This window comes from Ostrea edulis, chromosome 3, assembly GCF_947568905.1.
Source record: "Ostrea edulis chromosome 3, xbOstEdul1.1, whole genome shotgun sequence".
NCBI lineage: Eukaryota > Metazoa > Mollusca > Bivalvia > Ostreida > Ostreidae > Ostrea > Ostrea edulis.
This window is the reverse complement of record NC_079166.1, coordinates 26,355,112-26,382,272: the sequence shown is the minus strand read 5'-3', so window position 1 is coordinate 26,382,272 and position 27,161 is coordinate 26,355,112. Positions and strand designations below refer to the sequence as shown.

Genomic DNA, 27,161 nt, shown 5'->3' with positions numbered 1-27,161 from the left:
TTTTAGAGTGTAATGTCCACAGAATATATCTTTCAAAACTGCATCTTCAACTTTCAAAAGTGAAAGCGTATCACAACTGTTAGTGTAACCTTCCGTACGCCCTCCCCGTTTAAATCATCAGTTTCCCCCGATAAAAATTAGACATAAGGAGGAGTTTTCCATTATATACTCCTGAGTTAATGTATATGTTGGTATAATTGCTTTTTGGCGTTTTAGTAATTAAAACATTTCTTCATTTGATGGAACTTTCTTTTGTGTTTTGGTCATTTTGAACGAAGCGTTATGTAGGTCAACAATGTGAAATGTACGGAAACATGTTGTTAACACAATTCAGCAATGTTATCGATCAAAAATGTAAATATAAGTGGTAAGGTATCATTCTAAAATATTTATCGGGATATAAATACGGATTGGTACGTGATCAAATTTTCCATAAAGCCCTTTGGGCTTTATGGAATTTGATCAGGTGACCAATCCATAATGATATCACAATAAATATTTCAAAATAATACCTTATTTCTAAGATAAAATGTTTCATATTACAATATCAGTGGGGTTTTTTGGGTTTTTTTTTAAATTAGTTTATAATATCTAAAATTTCGGCGGCCGATTTGTTGCTGTTTTATCAATCCGTGTATTTAATTAATTGATTAATACCTAGAAATTCATAATAAGTTTACATTCACATTTTACACACTGCCATTCCACTTGTAACAATTTCGTATGTACAATATCGTAAATCTATATAACGTTTAAAAATGAAACGTATTTATTACAATAATCAAGACTTATCTTTTCATATTATTAAAAAGCTTTTATTCAGAACTTTTATACATGTTATCGATAAGGAATTATTGTAACGAACCAATAAAAAAAATTCTCATTTCATCCTGCGCACTTTCCAATACAGCCATACATAGATCGGGCCGCTCATGTACCCGATAATAAATAAACATTCAGGGCACATTTGCTTGAACAACTCGTGCTACGCGAGTTGCTAGAGTTGTAAATAAAACGTGTACTTCATAACACCAGTGTTGAACATGGGTTGGAAAAATATACTCCTGACTTTAGCGGGAGCATCAAGTGTTCAACATGGTGAAGAATAAAGTCAAATATTGAGTTTGATAAGGAAATTATAACTTTTAGGGAATATAAAGCAAAATTACGATGGAAAAATATACATAAATCTAAAGTTTAAGTACATGTAACTGGGTTTTTTCCCCTTCAAAATAATTTTTATAGATATTTGTAAGCATTGCTAGATGCATGCATGTTTTGATTCCAACTATATTGTAAATAAAGTAAATATATAGTTTATTTTTTATGATATTAACATATTTTAGTTCTGCATTTACATGTATATTCATGTAATAAGAATTAAATAATGATTGGTATCAAATGAACTACCACATTTAAATACATTGTCATTGATACGATTTTCACATCAAACAGTACTTTTTAAAACAACACTAGAGCAAAAGTTGTTTTATTCACATTCAAGGAGTCTAGACTCTGTGTATACACAGCCTTGTCACTCTAGAGTTATAAGAGTCTTCCAATCAAACGTGGCCTCAGACATGTAGCATCATTTTTTCGGGGGGTGGGGGGGCAGAAGTGGAAGTTCACTTGTATAAATTATCTTGACGAGCAACAAAATAAATTTAAAAAAAAAATGCCCAATCTTCAAAATTCTAAATGGTAAGAGGGAGGAAAGAGAGAGAATATTATTGTCTTCATCAACTATAGCTAGTATCGCCTAAAAAGGGTGGGTGGGTGGGAGCGACACTCACCCTTCGCTGCATGATAGCAATTCATAACTGTCACAGGGTTACATTCTGCTCATTTACAGCCACTATCAAAAAGAGTCGGAATGGCTAGAAGTCACACCGCTGTATTTTTATTTTCATATTGAATTATCAGAAAATGGTCATTGTCAAACAAAACTGATGGCAGGGGGAGGGGCACCCCCCCCCCCCCTTGCCGTCATCCCGCGATTCAACGTGCCTGAAATAAAAAAAAACAACTCATAGTACAGTGTACATTTGGATCGACATTGTATGTGTACACGAGTGTTCTATCTGCTCTGTAGTGTATTTCCTTTACGGAATCTAACATTTCCTGTGCATAACACGGCTGCAGAGAGGATTCATGCATTCCATGTTTCATGTTAACTAAGTGGATCGAAAACTTAATTTCGTTTAACATTCTATCTAATAGATTAATACTATACATATGATACATGTACGTTGGTAGTGAAATATGAAACGCAGATTGCATGTTCTGTTTTGTAGTTGTTTGAGATTTATCTGATTGTAGCTGTTTATACATGTACAGTCGTAATATAAAGTCAATTCGAATGGAAAGGATAGTCCTCATATATGATGTCCTGTCTTCAAATCAACCGAGCGCCATGTTGCACAAAATACAAATATAACTAAGCAAATACCAAATGAACACGTGGTATATAGGTTTTTTTATAAGAACGAAACGCTCTGGTCTGGGAATGGAACGCTTTGATCTGGGAATGGAACGCTTTGGTCTGGGAATGGAACGCTCTGGTCAGGGAACGGAGCGTTTTCGTCTGGGAACAGAGCGTTTTCGTCTGGGAACGGAACGCTGAACGATTTGAATAGAACGCATACAGAATAGATTGGAACAAATACATATAGTAACGAAACTGTAATTCATTTGGTGTAGGGATACGCTTCAGGATCTAACCAACCATCTATAGACGAGGTATAGAGAAACATCTCATTAATAAAAACTAAAATGATCAGTGATACTAACAGAAAAACTAAAATAATCAGTGATACCAACAGAAAAACTAAAATGATCAGTGATACTAACAGAAAAACTAAAATGATCAGTGATACCAACAGAAAAACTAAAATGATCAGTGATACTAACAGAAAAACTAAAATGATCAGTGATACTAACAGAAAAACTAAAATGATCAGTGATACTAACAGAAAAACTAAAATGATCAGTGATACTAACAGAAAAACTAAAATGATCAGTGATATCAACAGAAAAACTAAAATGATCAGCTAAAATGATCAGTGATACTAACAGAAAAACTAAAATGATCAGTGATACTAACAGAAAAACTAAAATGATCAGTGATACTAACAGAAAAACTAAAATGATCAGTGATACTAACAGAAAAACTAAAATGATCAGTGATACCAACAGAAAAACTAAAATGATCAGCTAAAATGATCAGTGATACTAACAGAAAACTAAAATGATCAGTGATGCTAACATAAAAACTAAAATGATCAGTGATACTAACAGAAAAACTAAAATGACCAGTGATACTAACAGAAAAACTAAAATGATCAGTGATACTAACAGAAAAACTAAAATGATCAGTGATACTAACAGAAAAACTAAAATGATCAGTGATACTAACAGAAAAACTAAAATGATCAGTGATACTAACAGAAAAACTAAAATGGTCAGTGATACTAACATAAAAACTTGCTATTTTCGGGAACATCATTTTTTCCTGGTCAGTATAACATAAGAAAATACCGTTACACAGCGATTAAGAGAACAAAAATAAGTAAATAGGGACTAAAATAATATACATCCATATTTATAAAAACTAACGTGATAACTTATCTACAAGATAACTGTACCTACAACCTACAAAAATGTACAAAAATAGCACTACAACTATAATCTGCAAAGTATGTACAAGCATTTGCTCTGTTTAAAAAAAAACCCACTAGCACAAAGACTAATCTACAACAGTTATGTTTTCTACAAAACCAGGGGTCCATGTTTGCCCAACTATCTATTTTGTATTGTTTATAGGCGTTATGAGATTGATCACTGTTTGTTATCTTCACCTTTCATTTTACAAAAAAAAAATTATTAGTCATTTATATATACATGTATATATATATATATATATATATATATATATATATATATATATATATAATTCAATAAAAAAGCATGAAAATATACAGTTCCAAAATATATTTTTTTATTTAATATATTTTGGAACTGTATATTTTCATGCTTTTTTATTGAATTATTTTGACTGTGTGATATCATATCAACTCTTTCTATTTGTATCATATATATATATATAAGTCATATATTATAAAGCACTAAATAATCACAACTAGGTACTGAAAATGTTCGCCCCAGCGCGGGGTCGAACAAGCGACGTACGGCACCCACCGCCTAGCAAGATTGCCTTAACCAGTGCGCAAGTCCACTCGGCCACAACGACTTCCCTAAAAAGGAAGTTTTGTTATGCTCCTAAAGCGCTACTTATACACACTGATGCAACCTCACACAGTCGCTGTGTCATTCAGTGTTTAAGATATTTTATAAGGAGAGTGGATCTCTCGATGCAATTGTATAGAATATTTAATATAAAGCACAAACAAACAATTATATATATATATATTCCTATGTCATTGAGAGATTTTAAGAAAAAATGGTTGTCATTTTCACAGCCAATGGGGCGCCCCTTTTATTTGAATCTCAAATCGCAACAATTAAATATATACACACCTGTATACACAGGTTAAAGTGTGTTAGATATCTGTAGATCATCAATCAATATAAGCCCTGTAATAGTGCTCGATTTGTCAACTCATTTAAAATCAATAAATCTAATTATTTCAAATTAAAACGCATCTGCTATTACCCGGCATTTTGAACTGGTTTGTCCATCAAAGTAGAACAGGCAGTGTCTACTCTGATATACTGATTACTGCCTTTGGTCATCCAAATTCTCTAAAACTGAATATTTATTGAACTGAAAATTTCCACCACACGCCGCTCCTGGATCCATATGTTTCACATTCTTCGCCTATTTTTATGAGTTTTCTTGGGCGACTGCGGAAGCAAAATGTTACAAAGTATTGTACCATGTATTTACTAGCTGTCCATTCGATACGTACATCATTGTTGTTTTCTTCAGTAAATTCAGGTGTCATCCTGCACGGTGCATAAGGCGGCTATATGGTCTGCGCAGTGAAGCGTGCACACATTGCTCCTGAGTGATACGTCACATCGTTCCCTTCACGCAGTCGACACGGTGAGGATTATCTACTTCTGGTCAGTACCCTCCTTAGTCAGAATAGTTCTAATCAATTAATTAGATATAAATTTTGAATGTACAATTACATGTAAAGCAGTGATATCCAAATTAATTATATTCATGTTATTCATTCCTCATTAGTTTTGATTTATTCATTGTTCAGGTTTTATCCGTAATGTTAAAACAAAGGTGTCCTCCTTTTATATTTGTCATTTCATTAACAATAAGGTCAACGTTACCTTACAGCCGACCGTCATTGTCTCCGTATACATTTATAAGCAAATGATTTAACAATACAGAAACATCCGTACTGTAATGTATCAGATATACACTATTCAACACGTGGTTATCAGGCAGTTGGGCGTGTCCAATCTTCATTTGTCATACAGGAAAATTGGTATAGCTGCCATTCTCTCTCTCTCTCTCTCTCTCTCTCTCTCTCAAATTACTTAAAACTTTTAACGGTAGAAAAATTCAGGTCAGTGCTGTGATTCTATTTGTGCTTCTGATTAGTCATGCATTTTACGATATTGACAGCTAGTCATGCATTTTACAAGATTAATGTTTTCCAGTTTTACGTCCCATAAACAATTTTTCACTTATTCAGAGACGTTGCAAATGCTTGAAAAGAAAAAAAAAAAACCGGACAGTTTTTGTTCTCGCTATCTCCTATCGTGACCCAGGTTCTCATCGTCAATCCCCAAACCCCGCGACTTCTAATGTTGAGTCTTGGGGGTAACAGAGCAGGTACATGTATGTATTACCCAGGGATTGAACCTGTACTCCTCACACACCCAGTCAGCACTCTATCTGCTGGGCTAACGACACTTAAACTCAAGAGGAACAACATAACAGAGAAAATTAATGTGGGTGAAAAGTGGAGGGTATGTACAATAGTTTGAAATTGGAACTTTCCAGATTTACCTCATTTATTTTTTGAAATGCAGTTTTCGTAGAAAGTAATCTGAAGAAGAAAAAATAAACCCCTGCCATACTTGAACGCATGAACTCATCTACAAGGACACGTTCACAGGTATATGTAATTCCAAAGGTCACATGCGTTCACCCTAACTATTCAACTTGATCTCCCATTTCTCACGAGGTACCTCCTAATTTAATCCACTCGACCCTTTCTCAAGCAAAATATATAGATTAACCAACTCTTACTTTCATCTCTTAAACTTCGATCATTCAATAGAAACAGAAAGCATTCAAACCAATTAACTCAGAAACCCTGGACATTCGCTCTCCTCTCTAACTCCTGCGAAAAGGGCTAAGCAGCCAGCGCCTTGCACCTGTTACTTCAAACACACACAGTCTCTCTATTCCACGATAATTATTGACAGAGAGATGTAGCTTTATTGCATATTTAAAAATAAAAACAGAAGAAACAATTTTAAATACTCACTCTAAAAAATGCTTTAATAGATGTATTATCATTGTTGGAGGAAGACTTAAGTGGTTTTCAAGACTTATGAATGTATGAAATAATCAAACTTCTAAATACCAAAGTTGTGAATACGTACATCAATGAAATACGGAAGTTTTAAGTAGCTATGCCTCATAATAAACGTAAAAAAAATGATGTAAGAATATTAAAATGACAAAAATGCAAGTGTTTAGGATTTCCAGTGTAACTCAGCCAACCTTACTAGCCAGTGGTTCTAATGAAATAAAAATATCCATGCTTTAAATCATCTATCTCCTCGTCAGCTATGTAGGAAATAATGTCACACGTGCAGCATCTAGTCGACTGCTAATGACTGTAATTTTTACCCGACACCAAAGCGAAAAGAAGTAATGGATATAATCTCTATTATAGATTTAAGGTAATCTAGTCAGTCAATTCCACACGATTGTAACCTAATTGTAATTGATCGTTGGCTTTAAGCCTTACGACTTGTCAGTACGATACATATCAAATTACAAAATATGAACAGAAAGCTATACATGCAGCATGAATGAGCATAGCTGTAAGTGAAGTATACACTCTAAAAATGGTGTTTAGATCCTAAACACAAAGTTAAACACATTTCTTGTGTACAGTTTTGAACGCGTTCTAAATCTAAACATGTTTAACACTTTCTGTGTTTAGGTTTTAAACATGTTTAACACTTTTTACGTTTATGTTTTGAACATGTTCAACCCAATGTGTTTAGGTTTTGAACATGTTTAAATCTCTTTGTGTTTAGGTTTGGAGCACGTCTAACTAATTGTGTTTAGGTTTTGAACATGTTTAATTCTTTTTATGTTTAGGTGTAGAACATGTTTAACCCTTATTATGTTTAGGTTTTGAACATGTTTACCCTTATTGTGTTTAGGTTTTGAACACGTTTACCTCTTTTGTGTTTAGGTTTTGAACATGTTTAGTTCTCCTTGTATTTAGGTTTTGACTTTGTCTCGATTACAAAATGATTTGCTAACCTTCTATTTAAAACTCAATCCACAGCATTAAAGAGTCTTAAATAGTAGCTTTCTCTTCTATTATAGGAGAATAACATTGCAAAATCTAGCAAGAATATCCCTTGCATTACAAACTGTGTCTATGGGATCCATGATGTTTCAAATCGAACAATGCGGGTAAAGTGATTTCCTACACACAAAGAACACCGGAAAACACTTATAAACAGATATATTCACAAATACACAGAACAACTTACAAGGGGTTAACAAATACAATAACTACACTGCTGCAACTTTCTAAAACACGTCTGATTGCCTAGAGTTCGCGGGTAAGAGAGAGAGAAAATCACGTGCAGGCTCAGAGGACTCCGAGCCCGACCAGAAATACTAAAAATCCACCCCCCAAAATCACTACACGGGTTTGGGCGGTTCTTCTCAAATTACATTGCAAGTCTATTTCTATATTCTAATTGCCGAAACAACACGGTTGACATTTCCGCGATACATGTTAAAGACAAAACCATTAAAAATCACTTATGCACATATAAGAAGTAAACTATACATGGTTAAATATCATCCGGCAAGTACAACTTCAACAATTTTTTTGTCTTTGATATGCTAGTTTTCGCATAACAGGCACTGTCACATGTTGAATTAAAAAAAAGGGGGGGGGGCATCAATTGCAACTGATGTTCTCTTTCATAAGATTTAAATGAATTTTGTTCCAATGCAAAGTAAGAGTGATGCATTGGTTTAAATTAACACTAAAGGCACGTCTAATACCAGAGACAATGAATTACACTATTTTTTTTAAATTCAATATGTATGTGTCCAGACCTGTTCAAGTTGAAATGGAATTCCAGATCAAAATTTTCTGGATACTCCTAAACTCTGCTCATTTCCAACAGGAAAGGGTTGAAGCCCATAGACGGCTCTTCTAATGGTTCCATCAATTTTGGATATCACCTCGACAGTGTATACTTGCAATACGGCGTATGATGTACACTATGGTCACTATCGGGGCCTGGTACACTAGAGCAGTTTGAAGTATGGCAATTCTGACATGCAATTTTTTCTGCAACTAGATTTACAGAAGACAGGAATATTCTACATGAAGACTGTAAAACTAATGTCAACAATGTTACTAAGCTTATCATGTTCAAAACCTAAACGCATAGACGTTTAGGATTGTGTTTAGACGTTTAGGAATGTGTTTAGCAAGTGTTTAGCATGTTATTTTGTGTTTAGATCCTGTATTTTTGCATAGCTAAACATGTTCTCAGTCTGAACATGTTTAGGGTAGAACATGTCTATTACACTTCGCGTTTAGGATATAAGCACAATCCTAAACACGTTTAGACCTAAACACGTTTAAAAAGTGTTCCAAACCTAAACATTGTTTTTAGAGTGTACATAATAAATATATCAGGCGCGTATAGCTGCCTATACGCAATTGTGTACACATTATTTGCGAGAGAGAGAGAGAGAGGGGGGGGGGAGAGATTTGCCGTTAGAATATTTGTGCCTGAAAAAAACTGTAGTACATGTAGTGCCGGTTTATAATTTTATATACATGTAAATTCTTTGTTATCAGTAACATTGACCTTATATAACAGTTGAAAACAACGAAAGGAAATTCATAAAACGACTGTAAAATCAGCTCAAGTCCACACGGTTGGCATAATAAACCAATTTTGAAAATAATTTTGTGCATTCTTTTTATACCCCCCCCCCCCCCCCCCTAGATCGAAGATCGGGGGCATATTGTTTTTGTCCTGTCTGTCATTCTGTCTGAAACTTTAACCCTGCTAATAACTTTTGAACAGTAAGTGATAGAGCTTTGATATTTCACATGCGTATTCCTTGTGACAAGACCTTTTCGATGGCACTAAACCTTTTGATCTTAACATTTGACCTACTTTTAAAAAAAATGACATTGGTCTTAACTTCAAAATGGTAAATATTAGAGCCTTCATATTGCATTTTCATGAGCATCTTGTGACAAGACCTTTCTACTGGTACCACGATATTTGTCCTTGTGACCTTGTCCATCTTCGGAATTGGCCTTTATCGGGGGCATTTGTGTTCCACAGACACATCTTGTTGTTTTGGAAATTGACAAGAAACACAAATTATAGGTGATTTCATTGGTAAAATTCAGGAACCCCCAGGGGGTAAAGGGGGCCTCATCAAAGAATTTTGCCCAGGATCCATTCACATTCAGATATATTAGTTGATAGTTTGACTAGAACTTAAGAGTGATTCACTTTTTAGCTCACCTGAACTGAAAGCTCAAGTGAGCTTTTCTGATCACCCGTAGTCAAGCGTCCGTCCGTCCGTCTGTCCGTCTGTAAACTTTAAACAATTTTGACTTTTTCTCAACAACCGCTGGGCCAATTTCAACCAAAGTTGCCACAAAGCATCCTTAGGTAAAGGGAATTCTAAATTGTTAAAATAAAGGGTCAGGCCACTTCTCAAGGGGAGATAATCAAGAAAAGGTAAAAATAGAGTAGAGTCATTAAAAAATCTTCTTCTCAAGAACCACTGGGCCAGAAAAGCTGAAATTTACATGACAGCTTATTTATATACTGCAGATTTAAGTTTGTTCAAATCATGGCTCCCGGGGGTTGGATGGGACCACAATAGGGGATCAAAGTTTTACATACAAATATATAGGATAAATCTTTAAAAATCTTCTTCTCAAGAACCACTGAGCCAGGAAAGCTGTGATTTACATGAAAGCTTCCTGACATAATGCAGATTTAAGTTTGTTCAAATCATGGCCCCCGGGGGTATGATGGGACCACAATAGGGGATCAAAGTTTTACATACAAATATATAGGGAAAAGCTTCTTCTCAAGAACCACTGAGCCAGAAAAGCTGATATTTACATGAAAGCTTCCTGACATAATGCAGATTCAAATTTGTTCAAACCATGGCCCCTCGGGGGTATAATAGGGCCATAATAGGGGATCAAAGTTTTACATACAAATATATAAGAAAAATCTTCTCAAGAACCACTGAGCCAGAAAAGCTGATATTTACATAAAGCTTTCTGACATATTTCAGATTTTAGTTTGTTAAAATCATGGCCCCGGGGAGGATGGGGTCACAGGGGGGGGGGGGAGGGGATTAAAAGCATTTACCCAGAGTTGTTTTCTATTTTGAATTGACATCAGTTGTACCAGTTTGAAGATAGATGCATGGTTGTACAGAAACATCATACCCTTGGTTGTTAATCACTGTGAAGGTTTAGGTCTATATCAGTATTTCTCTAAAACAAATGGGATAAGCAATCGATACTGACCAACACCCCTACCCCCCTGCCCCAAACCCCGCCAGGGACCAACAGTTTAATCCTCGGTTACTGCAGGTGACAGTGATTGTCGCGTTCTTCTAAATAATACTTTCATCATAAACGACCATCCAGTTCAAGGTCACTATATAAACTGACCATTGTCTTAATTCCCTCTGAGCTGATTGGTGCTACTGTTCGGAGATAGATATATTTTATACCATATAATGGACTCGGGGTAATGTTCGACTTTGTGATTCCAAAGCTCACCTTTAATCATACCTCATTCCGTTGTGTTTATAACACTATCACGCCGGAGTACCACCTTCGGGTCTACCTCAAACGATTCCATTACGTACTCGCAGACTTATGGTTGAAATTTAAGATTGTGGTTGAGATTTGAGATTGTAGTTGAGATTTGAGATTGTGGTTGAAATTTGAGAATTTTCTCAGATTTGAGGAGGAGTTTTGAGAATTGAGAATTTTCTCAGATTTGAGGCTAAGTTTTGAATTCAACTTGTTTTCATGGCAGCATGTAAGAATTACTATTGTTTTGTTAACTGATGTGCTGAGCTACTAGAATTAATGTTTTAAAAAGTACGTATCTAAAATTGATCTTTAGCATGACATTGACATAAAGACCTCGGATTTGGAACAGTATCGATCTAGCTGAAGGCTGGTCTGTTTAATGTCACAAACAGGAGATATTGAGCGCGTATACGTGTTGTTAAATGCTGACGATGATGATATTTAGAGACACTGACCCCTCCCCCTTCCCCCACGGTTCTGAAGTTTTATGATACTTGTGGCTGTTTTTTATGTCAAGAAAAAAACAAGTTAAAATCGACGACGACCCCCACCCCCACCACCATGACCACTTTGATAAACGATGTTACATTCCTACATGAAAGTGATTTTAAAATGTCCAAGTGAAATGGAAATCTACAATGTTCGAAGATCAGTCAATTTATTTTCTTCTCCTGAACACATGGTCCTCACCTCCGCAGAGCAATGTACAAAGTTAGTCCTATAGTGAAACCTATCACTAAACAGCAGGCAGATCGAATACAATAGTGCGGTGACTTTAACAAAACACGACGGCGTGATGGAGTCAATATTTTCAGTATTCCATGTACAACGATCTTACTTCATTTCTAATAACACTCTGTAATTATGGTGTTACTTTGAAGGGTTTATCAAACAAGTATAACCCATCGTAGGTATTTACAAAATTTTAATTTCTTCTTCATTTATTTCGCCTTGAATTTTACATTGAAGGGCCTATATGTATATGGGAAGTGCATATTTCATCAAAATATTTTCAAAAGCGATTTTATTTTCATACGAATCTCTTGGTAAAAAGCTATATAATTTTTGTCTTTATAAAAATATGAAATAAAATTAATCATTTACCTCCGATATGTTAAGAAAATAACATTTTTCTAAGTTTATCAAGGGCGGATAACTATTTCAAAAAGCTTCAACTGTTCGAAGATCGGCTTCTAATAATTTACCCAGTCGTGAGAATATGAACTATTTCACTTTCATAATTATTCAACAATAGACATTTACAATGTATCTTGATTTAAATCGTTCAAAATTGTACAATCTCCTATCGTTCTACATTGAATAGCTTAAGTATATGGAGTAATTGGTAGGTTCGCGTCACTAGTTAATTATATTCATGTTAATTGTATTGGGAACTCTATAATCATTTCGGCCTGCCTACTAACACAATCATGATCGTCTGTGTACACGATGGAGAGAAATAAGGTGTGCATTTGATAACCAAAAAGTAAACAGTCCATTAAGGAGGGACAGCACACCAGAGAAATCTTATATAAATATGTACAGTGATATTTTGAAATAAAAGAATTAGCTTATTTAGTTAAAATGCAGTTTTAATAGAAATTCATCTTCAAAAGATGATAATAAAACCCTACTAGATTGGAAGCCACAATCTACAGATGTTATTGTAGGAGGTGACTTTAACGCTAGTTGTTACAATATAGACTCTGGTCGAGTTAATATGTACAAGTCGAGTTTGCTTAAATACTTTATCATGCGTAATTACATAGGAAGTCCCCGAGTCGATTTTGAGTCAACTGGTTCTCAGTATACTTTTATCCAAACAAAGTCAACACTTGATTTTATTTTTTGTAGCAATTCTCTTTGTAAATATGTTGAACTGTATCATGTTTTTGAGGGAGGTTCACATAGTTGTACATCAGATTACCTTCCTGTTTTCATGGTTCTAGACTTCGATGTTGAAAACCGAATTGCAGATAATCATTTTCAATATTTACCGGCTTGGCATAAGGCTGATTCCTGTAAAATCAGAGAGTATGAAAGTTTTGTTTCTAAAGATTCTGTTGCATTATTAGAAAGAAATCTTGAGTGTGTAAATGATACTGATGATTTTTGTTCAGATCTTAACTGTCTGTTGCATGATGCTGCATCCCAATACATCCCTGTATCGAAATACAAGCCATATTTAAAATCGGAATGGACGCCAAAAATGAAACAACTACATAATACAGAACGACAAAAACGCAACATTTGGTTAAGTGAGGGTCGACCTCGCGGCATGTGTCATGAATCTTACAGAAATTATAAGCGCGCAAAACGTAATTTTCGTAATGAATTGCAATCAGCACATGATGACTTCATGACTAAAGTATTCAAGGACATCGACGAAGCTTCAGAGTGTGATGTTCGACTCTTTTGGAGGCTGATTAAACGCCAGCGACCTCGCCGTTCTCGAATCTATTCAGAAATAGAAACCGAAAACGTTTCCTACTCAAACCCTGTAGATATTGCTAACTGTTTCGCGAAACACTTCGAAAATATTTACAATCCACAAGACATTGGAACCTTCAACGACGATTTCTTCCGTTCTATCGAAAATTCTTTTAATGAACTAAAAACAGTGACCAAACTTCTGAACGAAAAATCTCTTCCAGGTGGAGACATCACTATTGATGAAATTTCTAATATTATTAGTGATCTAAAACGCAGAAAAGCTCCTGGTATAGATCGAATACAAAGTGAACATATCATTTATGGCGGCACAGGACTCAAACTGTGCATACAACATCTGTTTAATTCAATTATAAAAATTGGCGAAATCCCAACTTCTTGGAAAAAAGACATTATCGTCCCCATACACAAAGGACACAATAAACCAAAGAAATCACCGAACAGTTATCGACCAATAGCCCTGCTTCCCTGCATGTTGAAGATTTTTGAGAAATTGCTTCTATACAGAATAAAGTCGCACATTCTTTCAACTGTAGAATTTCCCATTGTTCAGCAGCAAGGATTTCAACAGAAACTCGGTTGTCTTACAGCATCTTTCAACCTACAAGAAACTATACATCATAATATTGAACAGGGTAGTCCCGTATATGTCGCCTTTCTAGATACACAAAAGGCTTTTGACACTGTGTGGAGACACGGTCTCATGTGTAAACTTAGCCGTCTGGGAATTTCCGGTCGTCTATGGACTCTGATTGATGATTGTCATACAAATACCTCCTGTTCTGTTGTAGTGAATCACATAAATTCCAGCTGGTTTCCTGTCTCTCAAGGAGTACGCCAAGGAGGGGTACTTTCTACTTTCCTCTATCTGGTGTTCATCAACGACCTGCTTCATGAAATTCAAAATCAATGTCCGAACATGGGTATTTACAACATTGCTAGTTCTACTCCTGCTCTCGCAGATGACATCTCCTGCATTGCATTATCACCTTCTGTCATCCAGAAGATTCTCAATACAGCATTCGTCTACTCCAAAAACTGGAGATTCCAATTTAATGCCGACAAATCTAGTGTTCTTCGATTCTCCCCCTCAACAGCAAAAAACAATACTTCCCCCATATGGTATCTCGGCACTGAACCTGTCTACCTATCCAAAACTTATAACCATCTTGGAATTCTTCTTCAATCCAAGCTTGTTCATACTGAGAAAATTGCCAACGCGTGTAGGAAAGGTCGACAAGCCTACTATGCACTCAAAATACAAGAACACCTTAACCCTGATACCGTATCGCGTTTGTACAACAGAATTGTTCTCCCTTCCACCCTATACGGATGTGAACTCTGGAGCGATTTACGCCAACGAGATCTGCAGGCCCTTAATACCTTACAGCACTTCATTTGCAAGCATGTAATGGGTTTACCAAAAGTTACTCGATCTGACATTTGTGAATCCTTACTTGGACTTCTTCCGATTTCTTCTGAAATAGACAGAAGAAAACTATTATTCGTTGGTCGGTTATGTGAATTAGACACTAAAACCCTTACCAAGAAGATATTTCTTCAACGACTTTTTACTTACATACAGTCTCCGGAACTCACTCATTTTGGTTTTATCCATGATGTTTTTAATCTACTATATAAGTATAACCTCCACCGGCATTTTCTACTCTATCTGCAAGATGGTTAGGCCTGCTTTCCTCCAAAGAGTTGGAAAACAAGCGTCAAAACAGCAATAATTGATTTCCATCTAGATTCAAGGCACAAACGGATGCTCTCGGATCCTTCTTTTCAACAATTCAACAAAATAACGGCAGGGCGACCTCCACAGACTATCTGGAAAATTCCGTCTAACATTCATGAAATAGAGATTTGCAAATTTATCACTAAGCTATGGTCCTTTCCACACTCTCCTCCGACATCTTGTCTCATCTGTGGCAAATATTTCACAAACGTTTTTGAACACGTTTCGACCACTTGCGTAGGAATAGTCGCTATCCAAGATGCTTGGTGGAATACAGTAATTGACCTTGATATTGTGCTCAGTGCTGAACTTTGCGGTCTCTGTCATCAAGACCTATATCTTTTTCTATTAGGTGCTAGAATGTTCACAGTTAATCTTTCCCATTATGACGAACCCGGCTTGCATCTTCTGAACTTCCGCTTCCTGCGGGATGCAGCAGCATGTTACAACAGACAGTTACGTCTTACATAACTGCAGGTTTTTCACCATTCCCGGTGTTCAATTCTAATTAGCTATGTATCGCCTGTACATATTTTGTGCTCAACTTTCTTCTTATGTACAAATCTCATATCCTTTTCCTTTGTATATATGAATATGTGTAATACTCTAATGATGTAATTTCTGCATTGTTCATGCAATCTCCCATGGGAGGAAATAAAGAAAGAATGAATGAATGGGAAGGGGGATGATCATGTGGAATGCAAGCGCTGATCTAAAAAAGTCTCCCTTGGGAATTTGGCGTAAGGAAATATTCTATATGGGGCGGCAAAGTGTGAAGCTGATCTCGGAACTCAATTGTACTGAGAGAGAGAGAGAGAGAGAGAGAGAGAGAGAGAGAGAGAGAGAGAGAGAAATCGAGATCAGAATACAGATGTAGTCATATGTGTGTATCAATAAGATATATAGGTATTGATTACATAGCGGTTATGTTGCAATGAAAATAATCAATATATTGAAACAATCCAGATTTGAATCAGAATACCATTCTAACTTATAAAATATATCATGAGGGAGGAGAGAGGGTCCTAAAAATTTTCTGACCCGTGTGTTTCTGATTTTCTCCACAAATTGTTCAAGGTTTGCGCGACTCAATTTTTGTACCCACGGGTTGAAGACCAGAAATGACAACTCATGTTCATATTTGTTACAAATGTTCAACGAAAAGAGGATTGTAATCCCTTTGATCTCCGCCCCTCTAAATCCACCACTGACTTTGATTGAATATCTTATTTTTTTTTTTTTCGTTTTATTTTATTTATTTTTCTTTTCGTCTTTGACAACTTCTGTTTATATTCTGACTTCAGTGCTATTCGCTGTGGTTGTGGATTTTTTTGATCGAGAATCCAGAAATGCTGTCAATCAGTATAAAATCAACGTTCTATACAACCAGAGCTTTTTATTTATATCTAATGACTCTTCTATATATTAATATTCAGGAATATAATTGTGACTGCTTAATCGGCGCTCTGTATCTCATTTTGATTCCCTGTTACAGTTTGGTTTGTTGCTAAATTACATGGGCATAAAAACGAAACATCAGTTTAATACATGTAGAAATCAGACTAAATAGTTTCCCTTTGGTTCGGAAGGTGACTCCATACGTTTTAGGGGAAGCTGAGTGCGTGTCGTATTACTTAGATGGTGTGTCGATTAGCGCTTTTTCACTGCACCGTAAGCCTAGTAATATATAAACTGCAAGTGTCCATCTAAGTCTCTCTGTTAATGGTCTAATGTCTGGACATCGGAAATTGTAGTTATTTATAGATTTTGGATGTACGCAGCAAGCGCCGGTTAGAAAAAGCAGCAGTTAAGACGCAAGGGAGGACTCGCGCAAATCGTATGTACATAATTATCTACATCTAGCCGCACAGGAAAGCTATACAGCGGGAATGGGTGATATTGCGGTGTATTAGAGGAGAACTCGTGAGTTTTAGAATTTATAGCTCATCTTGTGTGTGTATATATTTATATAATTAAATGTGCATGAGATGCGTGGATCGCTTTCCTCCGATGGAGGGCCTAACTGTCGGGGAGCATAACACCATTGTTTCGAGTTAATTTCTATGGAACGGCGTTTTTGTCATGATATGCATGGACTTGTCTAATAATCACAAGATAAGTTTATTTCAGTTTTGGGCCCAGGGGGCATAATAACAAAGACAGTTTAATAAAGAAAGAAACTTCATCAAGGATTACAACATTAACTACAAGCTGCATGTAAATGTACATTGTAGCATGTGGGGAAACACGTATGATATGTCTGTAGATTGTGGTTTTACAAGTATAAGCAGAAAGTGATGTCAACTATTTATCATATTCGGCGACGTAATAATTATGAAAAGACTGAACAGGTTCATGGTCATACAATTCGGTGTTTTCATAATTTTGGTATCTGGTCACATAATCCATGGTTATACTATTTGCTGTTTTTATAATTTCGGTATCTGATCACATTTTGTACTTTATTAATAATCATTTTCCATGGTCATTAAGTTAATTGGGCGATGTCCTAACTAGGATGCTAGCCTTCCTGTGCGTGACTAATTCAATTCTGACCCCGGATTTTCTCTTCGTATTCGGTGATTAGATAAAATGATGTAAGGAATGAATTGACGGTCAGAAATACGATAGGAAAGATTACTGACACGTGGCGAATCATAATTATCTAAAGAATACATTTCTTTGATTTGGTTCTCATTAAGGTTGTACATGTACCATCTTTCAATACTTTTTCAAAATACCAATTCATTACGCTATTAGATATCGTTGATTTAGCATTTCACTACACAATAGGATGCATTGATCTAGCAATTTTTTATGCAACAAAATATAATTGATTTAGCTACAGTGTATTTGTTTAATTTCCATTTTCCATTGAAACATATATGCATATAATATTAAATAACTTAGTATAATACCAATGAAATTTTTACATTTCACATTAACATTCACCACCCATTCAAACATCTTTACACACAAATAGTTCTGAAGGCAACTCAGAGGTTTTAGGGATATTGTATAAAGCTCTTGATAGTAAGTCTTCATATTTCTAGTCTTAAAAAAAGTCATATACAGTGTACAATTATATATACATGTATATATATTCATATAAAATAATTAAATTTTACATTTGTTGTTCAAATATGTTTTCCCAGATTGTCCATTGGTTTTCAAAGTCGGACAGTTTAGAATTATGTATTGATATGTGCCTTTCAATGCAGTACTTTGTTCTTAAATGAGAAATTAATCCACGAAAGGTTGAAATGTTATTTTTACATGAGCATGAGAAAATATACTGCTTAGCATATCATAAAGTTTTCTATTCTATTGTTTTTATTTAGTGGAAATTCACCCAAAATGATATTAATAGCATTAAAACCAACTCTATTAGAGGTTGTTCTGTAAATATGCAAACTAAAGTCTTTCCAAAGTGGAGTTATTTTATCACACATGACAAAAATATGCAAAATAGTTTCTGCTTTACTATTGTAGAAATTGCAGATATCAGTGGTTTTAATATTGATTTTTTTTTAAGATAATGATTAACAGGTAGTAATCCATGTAGGGTTCTATACTGTAGCCACTGCACTGAAGAATCAGATGTACTTGTAGTTTTAAAACAAACTTTGAAAATATTTTGAACACCTAAATCAGTAACTCCATAGGGAGTTAACTCCCCTTTCCATTTGGGAATTGAAGTGGGAAATACCTCATTTATATCTAAACAGTTATGAATAAATTTTGTGCATCTTTCATTCAGCAGAATAGTCTCAAAATGGAAAGGCAAATATGGAATTTACAGCATTAGTTCTATCTATAGACATATATTGTGAATTTGTAGAAATTAGACATATTATACTATCACATTTCATTACACATACATGAGGAATATTGAATGTTTGCTGAAAAACACTTCTTGTTAAAAAAGAATTACAGTCATCTGTTAAAATATCACCAATGTTCTTGACACCATTTTGATACCAATCTTTTAAAAATACTATGTTTTCATTAATTTCTATATTTGTGTTATACCATACTGGAATATTGCAAAATTTGCTTTTCACATGCTTTTCACATTCATTTTTTTTTTCCATAGCAGATAGCCATGACGTATAAACACCAAAACTATTATTATTGGGTATTAGAATATTTGAGATATAAGCATCTCTAAAGTCAAAATGTATATTTTTTACATCACTACCATTGATAACTAAAAATATGTCTTGCCATGGACTACACCTTCTTTAGGCTTCTTATCAACTTTTTTTTATCCATGATCATTTCAGTGATTTGATGAAGTGTTCTATATTAACCATTTACCCCCCCCCCCCCCCCCCCCCCCCCCCGTGTAGTCCTGGGTTATAACAGTTCTTTTTTACCTTGTCACATTTTGACTTCCAAATGGATTCAAATACAGGTATATCTGTGCGCAGTGATGTAATTTTTTCATGTTGTGATGTAGGAAGAGATTTCTTCTGTGAACTTCTATCGTTAGACCAATGCTGAAACATGAAAGAGTTGTGTATTATTCACATTTATATAGGAGCTATGTGATGTAGCTAGCCTTGTTGTGTATTATTCACATTTATATAGGAGCTATCTGATGTAGCCAGCCTTGTTGTGTATTATTCACATTTATATAGGAGCTATCTGATGTAGCTAGCCTTGTTGTGGTGTATTATTCACATTTATATAGGAGCTATCTGATGTAGCTAGCCTTGTTGTGTAGTATTCACATTTATATAGGAGCTATCTGATGTAGCTAGCCTTGTTGTGGTGTATTATTCACATTTATATAGGAGCTATCTGATGTAGCTAGCCTTGTTGTGTATTATTCACATTTATATAGGAGCTATCTGATGTAGCTAGTCTTGTTGTTGTGTATTATTCACATTTATATAGGAGCTATCTGATGTAGCCAGCCTTGTTGTGTATTATTCACATTTATATAGGAGCTATCTGATGTAGCCAGCCTTGTTGTGTATTATTCACATTTATATAGGAGCTATCTGATGTAGCCAGCCTTGTTGTGTATTATTCACATTTATATAGGAGCTATCTGATGTAGCCAGCCTTGTTGTGTATTATTCACATTTATATAGGAGCTATCTGATTAACTAGCCTTGTTGTGTATTATTCACATTTATATAGGAGCTATCTGATGTAGCTAGCCTTGTTGTGTATTATTCACATTTATATAGGAGCTATCTGATGTAGCTAGCCTTGTTGTGTATTATTCACATTTATATAGGAGCTATCTGATGTAGCTAGCCTTGTTGTGTATTATTCACATTTATATAGGAGCTATCTGATGTAGCTAGCCTTGTTGTGTATTATTCACATTTATATAGGAGCTATCTGATGTAGCTAGCCTTGTGGTGTAGTATTCACATTTATATAGGAGCTATCTGATGTAGCTAGCCTTGTTGTGTATTATTCACATTTATATAGGAGCTATCTGATGTAGCTAGCCTTGTTTTGTATTATTCACATTTATATAGGAGCTATCTGATGTAGCTAGCCTTGTTGTGTATTATTCACATTTATATAGGAGCTATCTGATGTAGCTAGCCTTGTGGTGTATTATTCACATTTATATAGGAGCTATCTGATGTAGCTAGCCTTGTTGTTGTGTATTATTCACATTTATATAGGAGCTATCTGATGTAGCTAGCCTTGTTGTGTATTATTCACATTTATATAGGAGCTCTCTGATGTAGCTAGCCTAGTTGTGTATTATTCACATTTATATAGGAGCTATCTGATGTAACTAGCCTTGTTGTGTATTATTCACATTTATATAGGAGCTATCTGATGTAGCTAGCCTTGTTGTGTATTATTCACATTTATATAGGAGCTATCTGATGTAGCTAGTCTTGTTGTTGTGTATTATTCACATTTATATAGGAGCTATCTGATGTAGCTAGCCTTGTTGTGTAGTATTCACATTTATATAGGAGCTATCTGATGTAGCTAGCCTTGTGGTGTAGTATTCACATTTATATAGGAGCTATCTGATGTAGCTAACCTTGTTGTGTATTATTCACATTTATATAGGAGCTATCTGATGTAGCTAGCCTTGTTGTGTATTATTCACATTTATATAGGAGCTATCTGATGTAGCTAGCCTTGTTGTGTATTATTCACATTTATATAGGAGCTATCTGATGTAGCTAGCCTTGTGGTGTATTATTCACATTTATATAGGAGCTATCTGATGTAGCTAGCCTTGTTGTGGTGTATTATTCACATTTATATAGGAGCTATCTGATGTAACTAGCCTTGTTGTGTATTATTCACATTTATATAGGAGCTATCTGATGTAACTAGCCTTGTTGTGTATTATTCACATTTATATAGGAGCTATCTGATGTAGCTAGTCTTGTTGTTGTGTATTATTCACATTTATATAGGAGCTATCTGATGTAGCTAGCCTTGTTGTGTAGTATTCACATTTATATAGGAGCTATCTGATGTAGCTAGCTTTGTTGTTGTGTAGTATTCACATTTATATAGGAGCTATCTGATGTAGCTAGCCTTGTTGTGTATTAATCACATTTATATAGGAGCTATCTGATGCAGGGCTTGAAGCTAACTTTTTATGTCACCAGTCCAGCCGGACTGATGGGTTATAATTTTAACCAGTCCGCAGAAAAAATTACCAGTCCAACAGAGTTTTCCAGAAATAATCAAATATATTTTGTTGATATCATTAAAATGAAATTTAACTCATTATGCCTTAGACAATATTGTAACACTTAAATGTGGAATTTATATTTACGAATCAGATTCGTCCGGTTGATTAAACAGATCGAAGCATGCCAAATGTGTATGAAATTTCATATTAAGTATATTTTCCAAAATGATGCTTTAGAAAATTAACCAGTCCCATCAGACTGACTAAAACAAATGTCAGTCAGTCCGCCAGACTTTTAGCCAGTCACAGACTGACGGACACATGTTAATTTCGAGCCCTGTGATGTAGCTAGCCTTGTTGTGTATTATTCACATTTATATAGGAGCTCTCTGATGTAGCTAGCCTAGTTGTGTATTATTCACATTTATATAGGAGCTATCTGATGTAGCTAGCCTTGTTGTGTATTATTCACATTTATATAGGAGCTCTCTGATGTAGCTAGCCTTGTTGTGTATTATTCACATTTATATAGGAGCTATCTGATGTAGCTAGCCTTGTTGTGTATTATTCACATTTATATAGGAGCTATCTGATGTAGCTAGCCTTGTGGTGTATTATTCACATTTATATAGGAGCTAACTGATGTAGCTAGCCTTGTTGTGTATTATTCACATTTATATAGGAGCTATCTGATGTAGCTAGCCTTATTGTGTATTATTCACATTTATATAGGAGCTATCTGATGTAGCTAGCCTTGTGGTGTATTATTCACATTTATATAGGAGCTATCTGATGTAGCTAGCCTTGTTGTGTATTATTCACATTCATATAGGAGCTATGTGATGTAGCTAGCCTTGTTGTTGTGTATTATTCACATTTATATAGGAGCTATCTGATTTATTAGCTAGCCAATATAGGAGCTATCTCATTTAGCTAGCCTTGTTTTGGAATCAGCAAAAGATTTACGAGTATGAGTTTATCAATACAGTTCCGTTCCTTTTTGGCGGTACTTGATTATCACTACGTGATTTTGAAATAAACATATATGGTCAGAAGTTGTAAATTTTCGGACAAGTTTTCCATAGAAATCTAATAATGTCCTCTTTACACTTCTGTTGTCTTCTTGTCATATTTTTATTTTACAAGAAAAGTCTGCATTATAATTACATATTTTCATTGTAAAATAAAAATATGATAGAAAGACACTCTAACCAAAGGTTAATCGTATTGGTATTTGTAGAACGCGTTTGTTTATAACATTTTGTTTGTTTGGTTCAGGTTAGAATAGGTTCTGAGTACTCCATGCTTGTCGTAAGAGGCGACTAAATGGGGCTGTCCCTCGGATGAGACCGCAAAAACCAAGGCCCCGTGTCACAGCAGGTGTGGCACGATAAAGATCAATCCCTGCTCAAAGGCCGTAAGCGCTGAGCATAGACCTAAATTTTGCAGCCCTTCATCGGCAATGGTGCCGTCTCCATATGAGTGAAAAAATTTCTCGAGGGACGTTAAGCAATATACAATCAATCAATTAATATTTGTTAGTTTTTTTTATTTGTCTCTTTAATTGTTGAAGGTGTTGAATGATTCGGTAACAGCTGATTTTCAGAGGTAATTGTGTCGCTGATACATGTAAGTGTGTACATGCAACTCCATGCAGAAAATCAGCAGGTGACATAAACTAAGTGCATATTAAATCTAAAGATGTATGTACCTGTTAACAATCCAATTATGCTTCGATAGGCGTACATGTATACATTTTCTTCAATTAATTTCAAAAGTTTAAAAATAGCATGCTTAAGAATATCATGGAGAAAATGTGGATTTTCCGCGATGGCATAATGTCACTTGCATTCGAACTGTTATCTAATTATGTATGCATAAATTTTTCATCGCCTTGTTATGATCATTCATTGCTTCTACATGTACAATGCGGAGAGATACATGTACCTGTTGTAATGAATATTCATTTGATAGCAACTTGCAATATAACACAGTTTCAATGAATGATTTTTGAATGCATGTTTGTTTATTGCAATCCTACCCCCACCCCCCACCCACCCCACTCCACAGGGCCCACATCACGTGACGTGTTCATTTTAGATAATCAGGTGAAAAGACAATACGTTTATTTACATTCACTAACTTCCTTAGCAGCTGAAACTGAAAGTTGATATTTCACAGACTAGGCTACTCACCGCGTATGAATACACTTAACCTAACCTACATGTAGCTAGTCACAGCGAATGTAAATTTAAGATATGCTATCAGTTTCTGTAAGTAAATTAGATGATATATACCGTGAGACTCCTTACAAAGGCATATTGAATGGAGCGGGTTAGCCCTCCATGAAATCTGTGTTAGTGCATGTGAAGAGGCTTAAGGCATACCTTCTCATATACTTCCAAAAAACAGACAAACACTTTTTTGAAAAAAAAGAGATAAACAACAGCTATCGATATTGAAAAAAACCCGCTCTTTTATTTTCAAATTACGTCTGCTAAGATCCAGACATAAGCAGGCGATGGTCGTGTCCCTTGTAGTTTGTACCATTACTACAATATATAGTTAACTATTGACTGCAGTGAATTAAATAGATATCTTTTGATACAGGAAATGTTTTATTTGTTAAGATAAATTCTCTACTATACTTATCAAATACTATACTATATCACCAAGTTTATTTAAAATAGAAATGTTTATCCTATGTTAATGAAATTTGTTTATATCGGTATATTCGTATACTGAAAAATGAATGTATATTACATGCACCTCATGGCCGGTCAACAGGGGATGCTTACTCCTCCTAGGCACCTGATCGCACCTCTGGTATATCTAGGGGTCCATGTTTGCCCAACTCTCTATTTTGTATTGCTTGTGGGAGTTATGAGATTGATCACTGTTCGTTACCTTCACCTTTCATGCAATGTTGTTATATAACAATACCTGCGGGCAGTCCAGAAAACAACAGCTAATTAAGATTAAATTAATTTTTTTCTGTTGCAGGTTCGGGATGAGAGGGCAGTGTAGACTAAGCACTGTATGTCTTGTGCTGGTGTCGTTTGGATTTACAATTTTGGTGTACTATTACCGAGTTGGGCATTTTAAGGAATCGACTGAAGTAACAAATGAAAGTTTAAACAGTGTGAAGGAATTTCAGATTCCACAGAAATCTGAAAATATAGAAAAACAAGTATCACGTTCACATGGGAAACAGCTTGAAATACAAGAAGACAAGGACAAAGCTGATGACATCAAACGATATCTTTTGGCTCCGCATCCGGAGGGAAACGTGGAAAACGTGGACAAAATGTATTCCCAGGCAAAACAGGACCAAGTGGTCTATGACATAGTAAGGAAGGAGGGTGGGTTTTTCGTTGATATTGGTGCACACGACGGACAATTCTTATCCAATTCGTTGTGGCTTGAACGAAAACACAAATGGACGGGACTTCTTATCGAAGCCAATCCAGATCTATGTCAAAAAATAGATAAGTTGAAAAGACATGCTTGGAGGATGTGTGCGTGTCTCTCTAGTACTATGAAGTCCGTGTCTTTCATTAAAGGCGATACGGTTGGTGGTGTTGAACAACATGTAGACAAGCATCACATGAAAATGTTAAACAATCAAAACAAAATCACTGTCCCTTGTTTTAGTCTGGAGACTGCATTAGGGGAAATCAAAACCACCCATATCGATTTCTTTTCACTGGATGTAGAAGGTGCAGAAATGGCAGTATTGGGATCGCTACAAGATGGACTGAAATCTAAGAAGTTTTTTGTAGACGTTTGGTCAATTGAATACAGAGTATGGGATGGACAGAAAGTGGTCGTGGAAAAATCTCTGGAAAATTTGAATGCATTAAGAAAGTATTTCCAGACACTTGGTGGTTATAGCGAACATTCCCAGCTATCAAACGACGGAAACTTTAAGGACGGATACGCGCTAGATGTTGTGTTTGTACGTAACGAGATGTGGTGTAAGTCACGTGACAAGTTACCAAATGGCACTGTGTGTACAAGATGATATGCTTAAATATTGATTTAGATCATATTATATTCTCAATCAGAAAGATATTGTCACCTGGGGAAACTCAAATCATTTTAAACATGAGAGAGAAAAAAGAAAGATAGAGAGAGAAAAAAAGAAAGAGAGAAGAGTTCATACAAAATGTATTGATTACATTCGCTAATGCAATGAAGGTGTTCATGATAATTTACGCGAACTTACCAACAATTCAAATACTCAGAAATCCAGCAATGTATTCAACATGTACACATGCATAATAATTAGTGTTGTGTGTGCGTGTCTGTTTCCTTTGATTTCATTAGAGACCAGTGATTGCTCTTCAGTACATATCTATCATTGAATGAGGAAGTGATGTGTAACTTTGTATATATGTCGGTTCATGAGTGTTATCATATGCATTTTGAAGCCTGCGTCTCATTTCACTTCTGTTGATATCATTGAAATAATCATATTTTCTTCTATGTCAGCAAATAACAAAACCATCATACGTTTTGTGTAGAAAATGAAGTTTTTGAAGCAAATGTGCATTCAAATACAAACACAAAATAACTTGTAGCATGTAGTTGAAACAATAATTATGAGTGTATGTGTCTATAACTGATCAAAGTACTGGGAATACCAAAGGTCAAGTATGTAGAAAATGTCAATAAAAAATACTCCTATTTGCATTTTATTTAAATGTAGCCAGAAATATGTGTGTTTGTATATCAGAAGAAAGTGGAAGTATCCAAAAATTGAAAACTCGGTCAGTAATGATATGATTAATATTATAAAAGTACATCCTGCGGGTGAATATGGTTACTGTGGTTTCTAATAATTGTAGTTCAGTCCGTGCGGTCTGTTCTAATATAGGTTTTCAAACTGTACATGCGTTTCTGTGGAAATAATGTTTTGTGAGTGTATGTTAAAATATTTTGAGGATGTATGTAATACGTACTTCATTGGGAATGGGAGTTATTGTTGATTTTAGTCTTTAAGTTGTATAATCTGTACAAATAAATCAAGGGTGTTAAGATACCCAAAAAATGTAATAAACACTAGAGTTGTCCATTTTAGTGTCACTGCGCATGCACGGTCTATCATACACCAACCTATGCTTACAGAATGTTGAACTTTAGTAACCAGACATGTGTACTGAAGGTCCGAAAGCAAGCCAGGCATGCGCAATGACGTTTTGGAAGTCGACTAGATAACTTGATGATCGAACTAGGCCATTAATGTGAAGATTAA

General features: G+C 35.2%; 1 protein-coding gene and 2 long non-coding RNA genes across 8 annotated transcripts; 1 reads left to right on the top strand and 2 right to left on the bottom strand.

Annotated features, from left to right (window-relative positions):
* Positions 1–4,371: 4,371 nt before the first annotated feature.
* LOC130053308 (uncharacterized) lies at positions 4,372–5,426 on the bottom strand. Its single transcript, XR_008801853.1, has 2 exons — positions 5,308–5,426; positions 4,372–5,113 (listed from the first exon to the last, which is right to left on the bottom strand). It is a non-coding gene; the product is annotated as an uncharacterized LOC130053308 (long non-coding RNA).
* LOC125673094 (uncharacterized) lies at positions 4,950–26,966 on the top strand. Of its 6 annotated transcripts, none has more exons than XM_048909362.2 (3): positions 5,025–5,085; positions 23,478–23,572; positions 24,908–26,966. In XM_048909362.2, the coding sequence occupies exons 2-3, from the start codon at positions 23,556–23,558 to the stop codon at positions 25,926–25,928; spliced, it is 1,038 nt and encodes a 345-aa protein (XP_048765319.2). In that variant the 5' UTR covers positions 5,025–5,085; positions 23,478–23,555; the 3' UTR covers positions 25,929–26,966. The 6 variants fall into 6 exon arrangements, with proteins under 6 accessions (XP_048765322.2, XP_048765319.2, XP_048765320.2 ...); XM_048909363.2 differs by lacking the exon at positions 5,025–5,085 and adding an exon at positions 16,124–17,104; XM_056160301.1 differs by lacking the exon at positions 5,025–5,085 and adding an exon at positions 16,124–17,190.
* Positions 14,708–16,037, bottom strand: LOC130053307 (uncharacterized). Its single transcript, XR_008801852.1, has 2 exons — positions 15,106–16,037; positions 14,708–15,004 (listed from the first exon to the last, which is right to left on the bottom strand). It is a non-coding gene; the product is annotated as an uncharacterized LOC130053307 (long non-coding RNA).
* Positions 26,967–27,161: the final 195 nt, after the last annotated feature.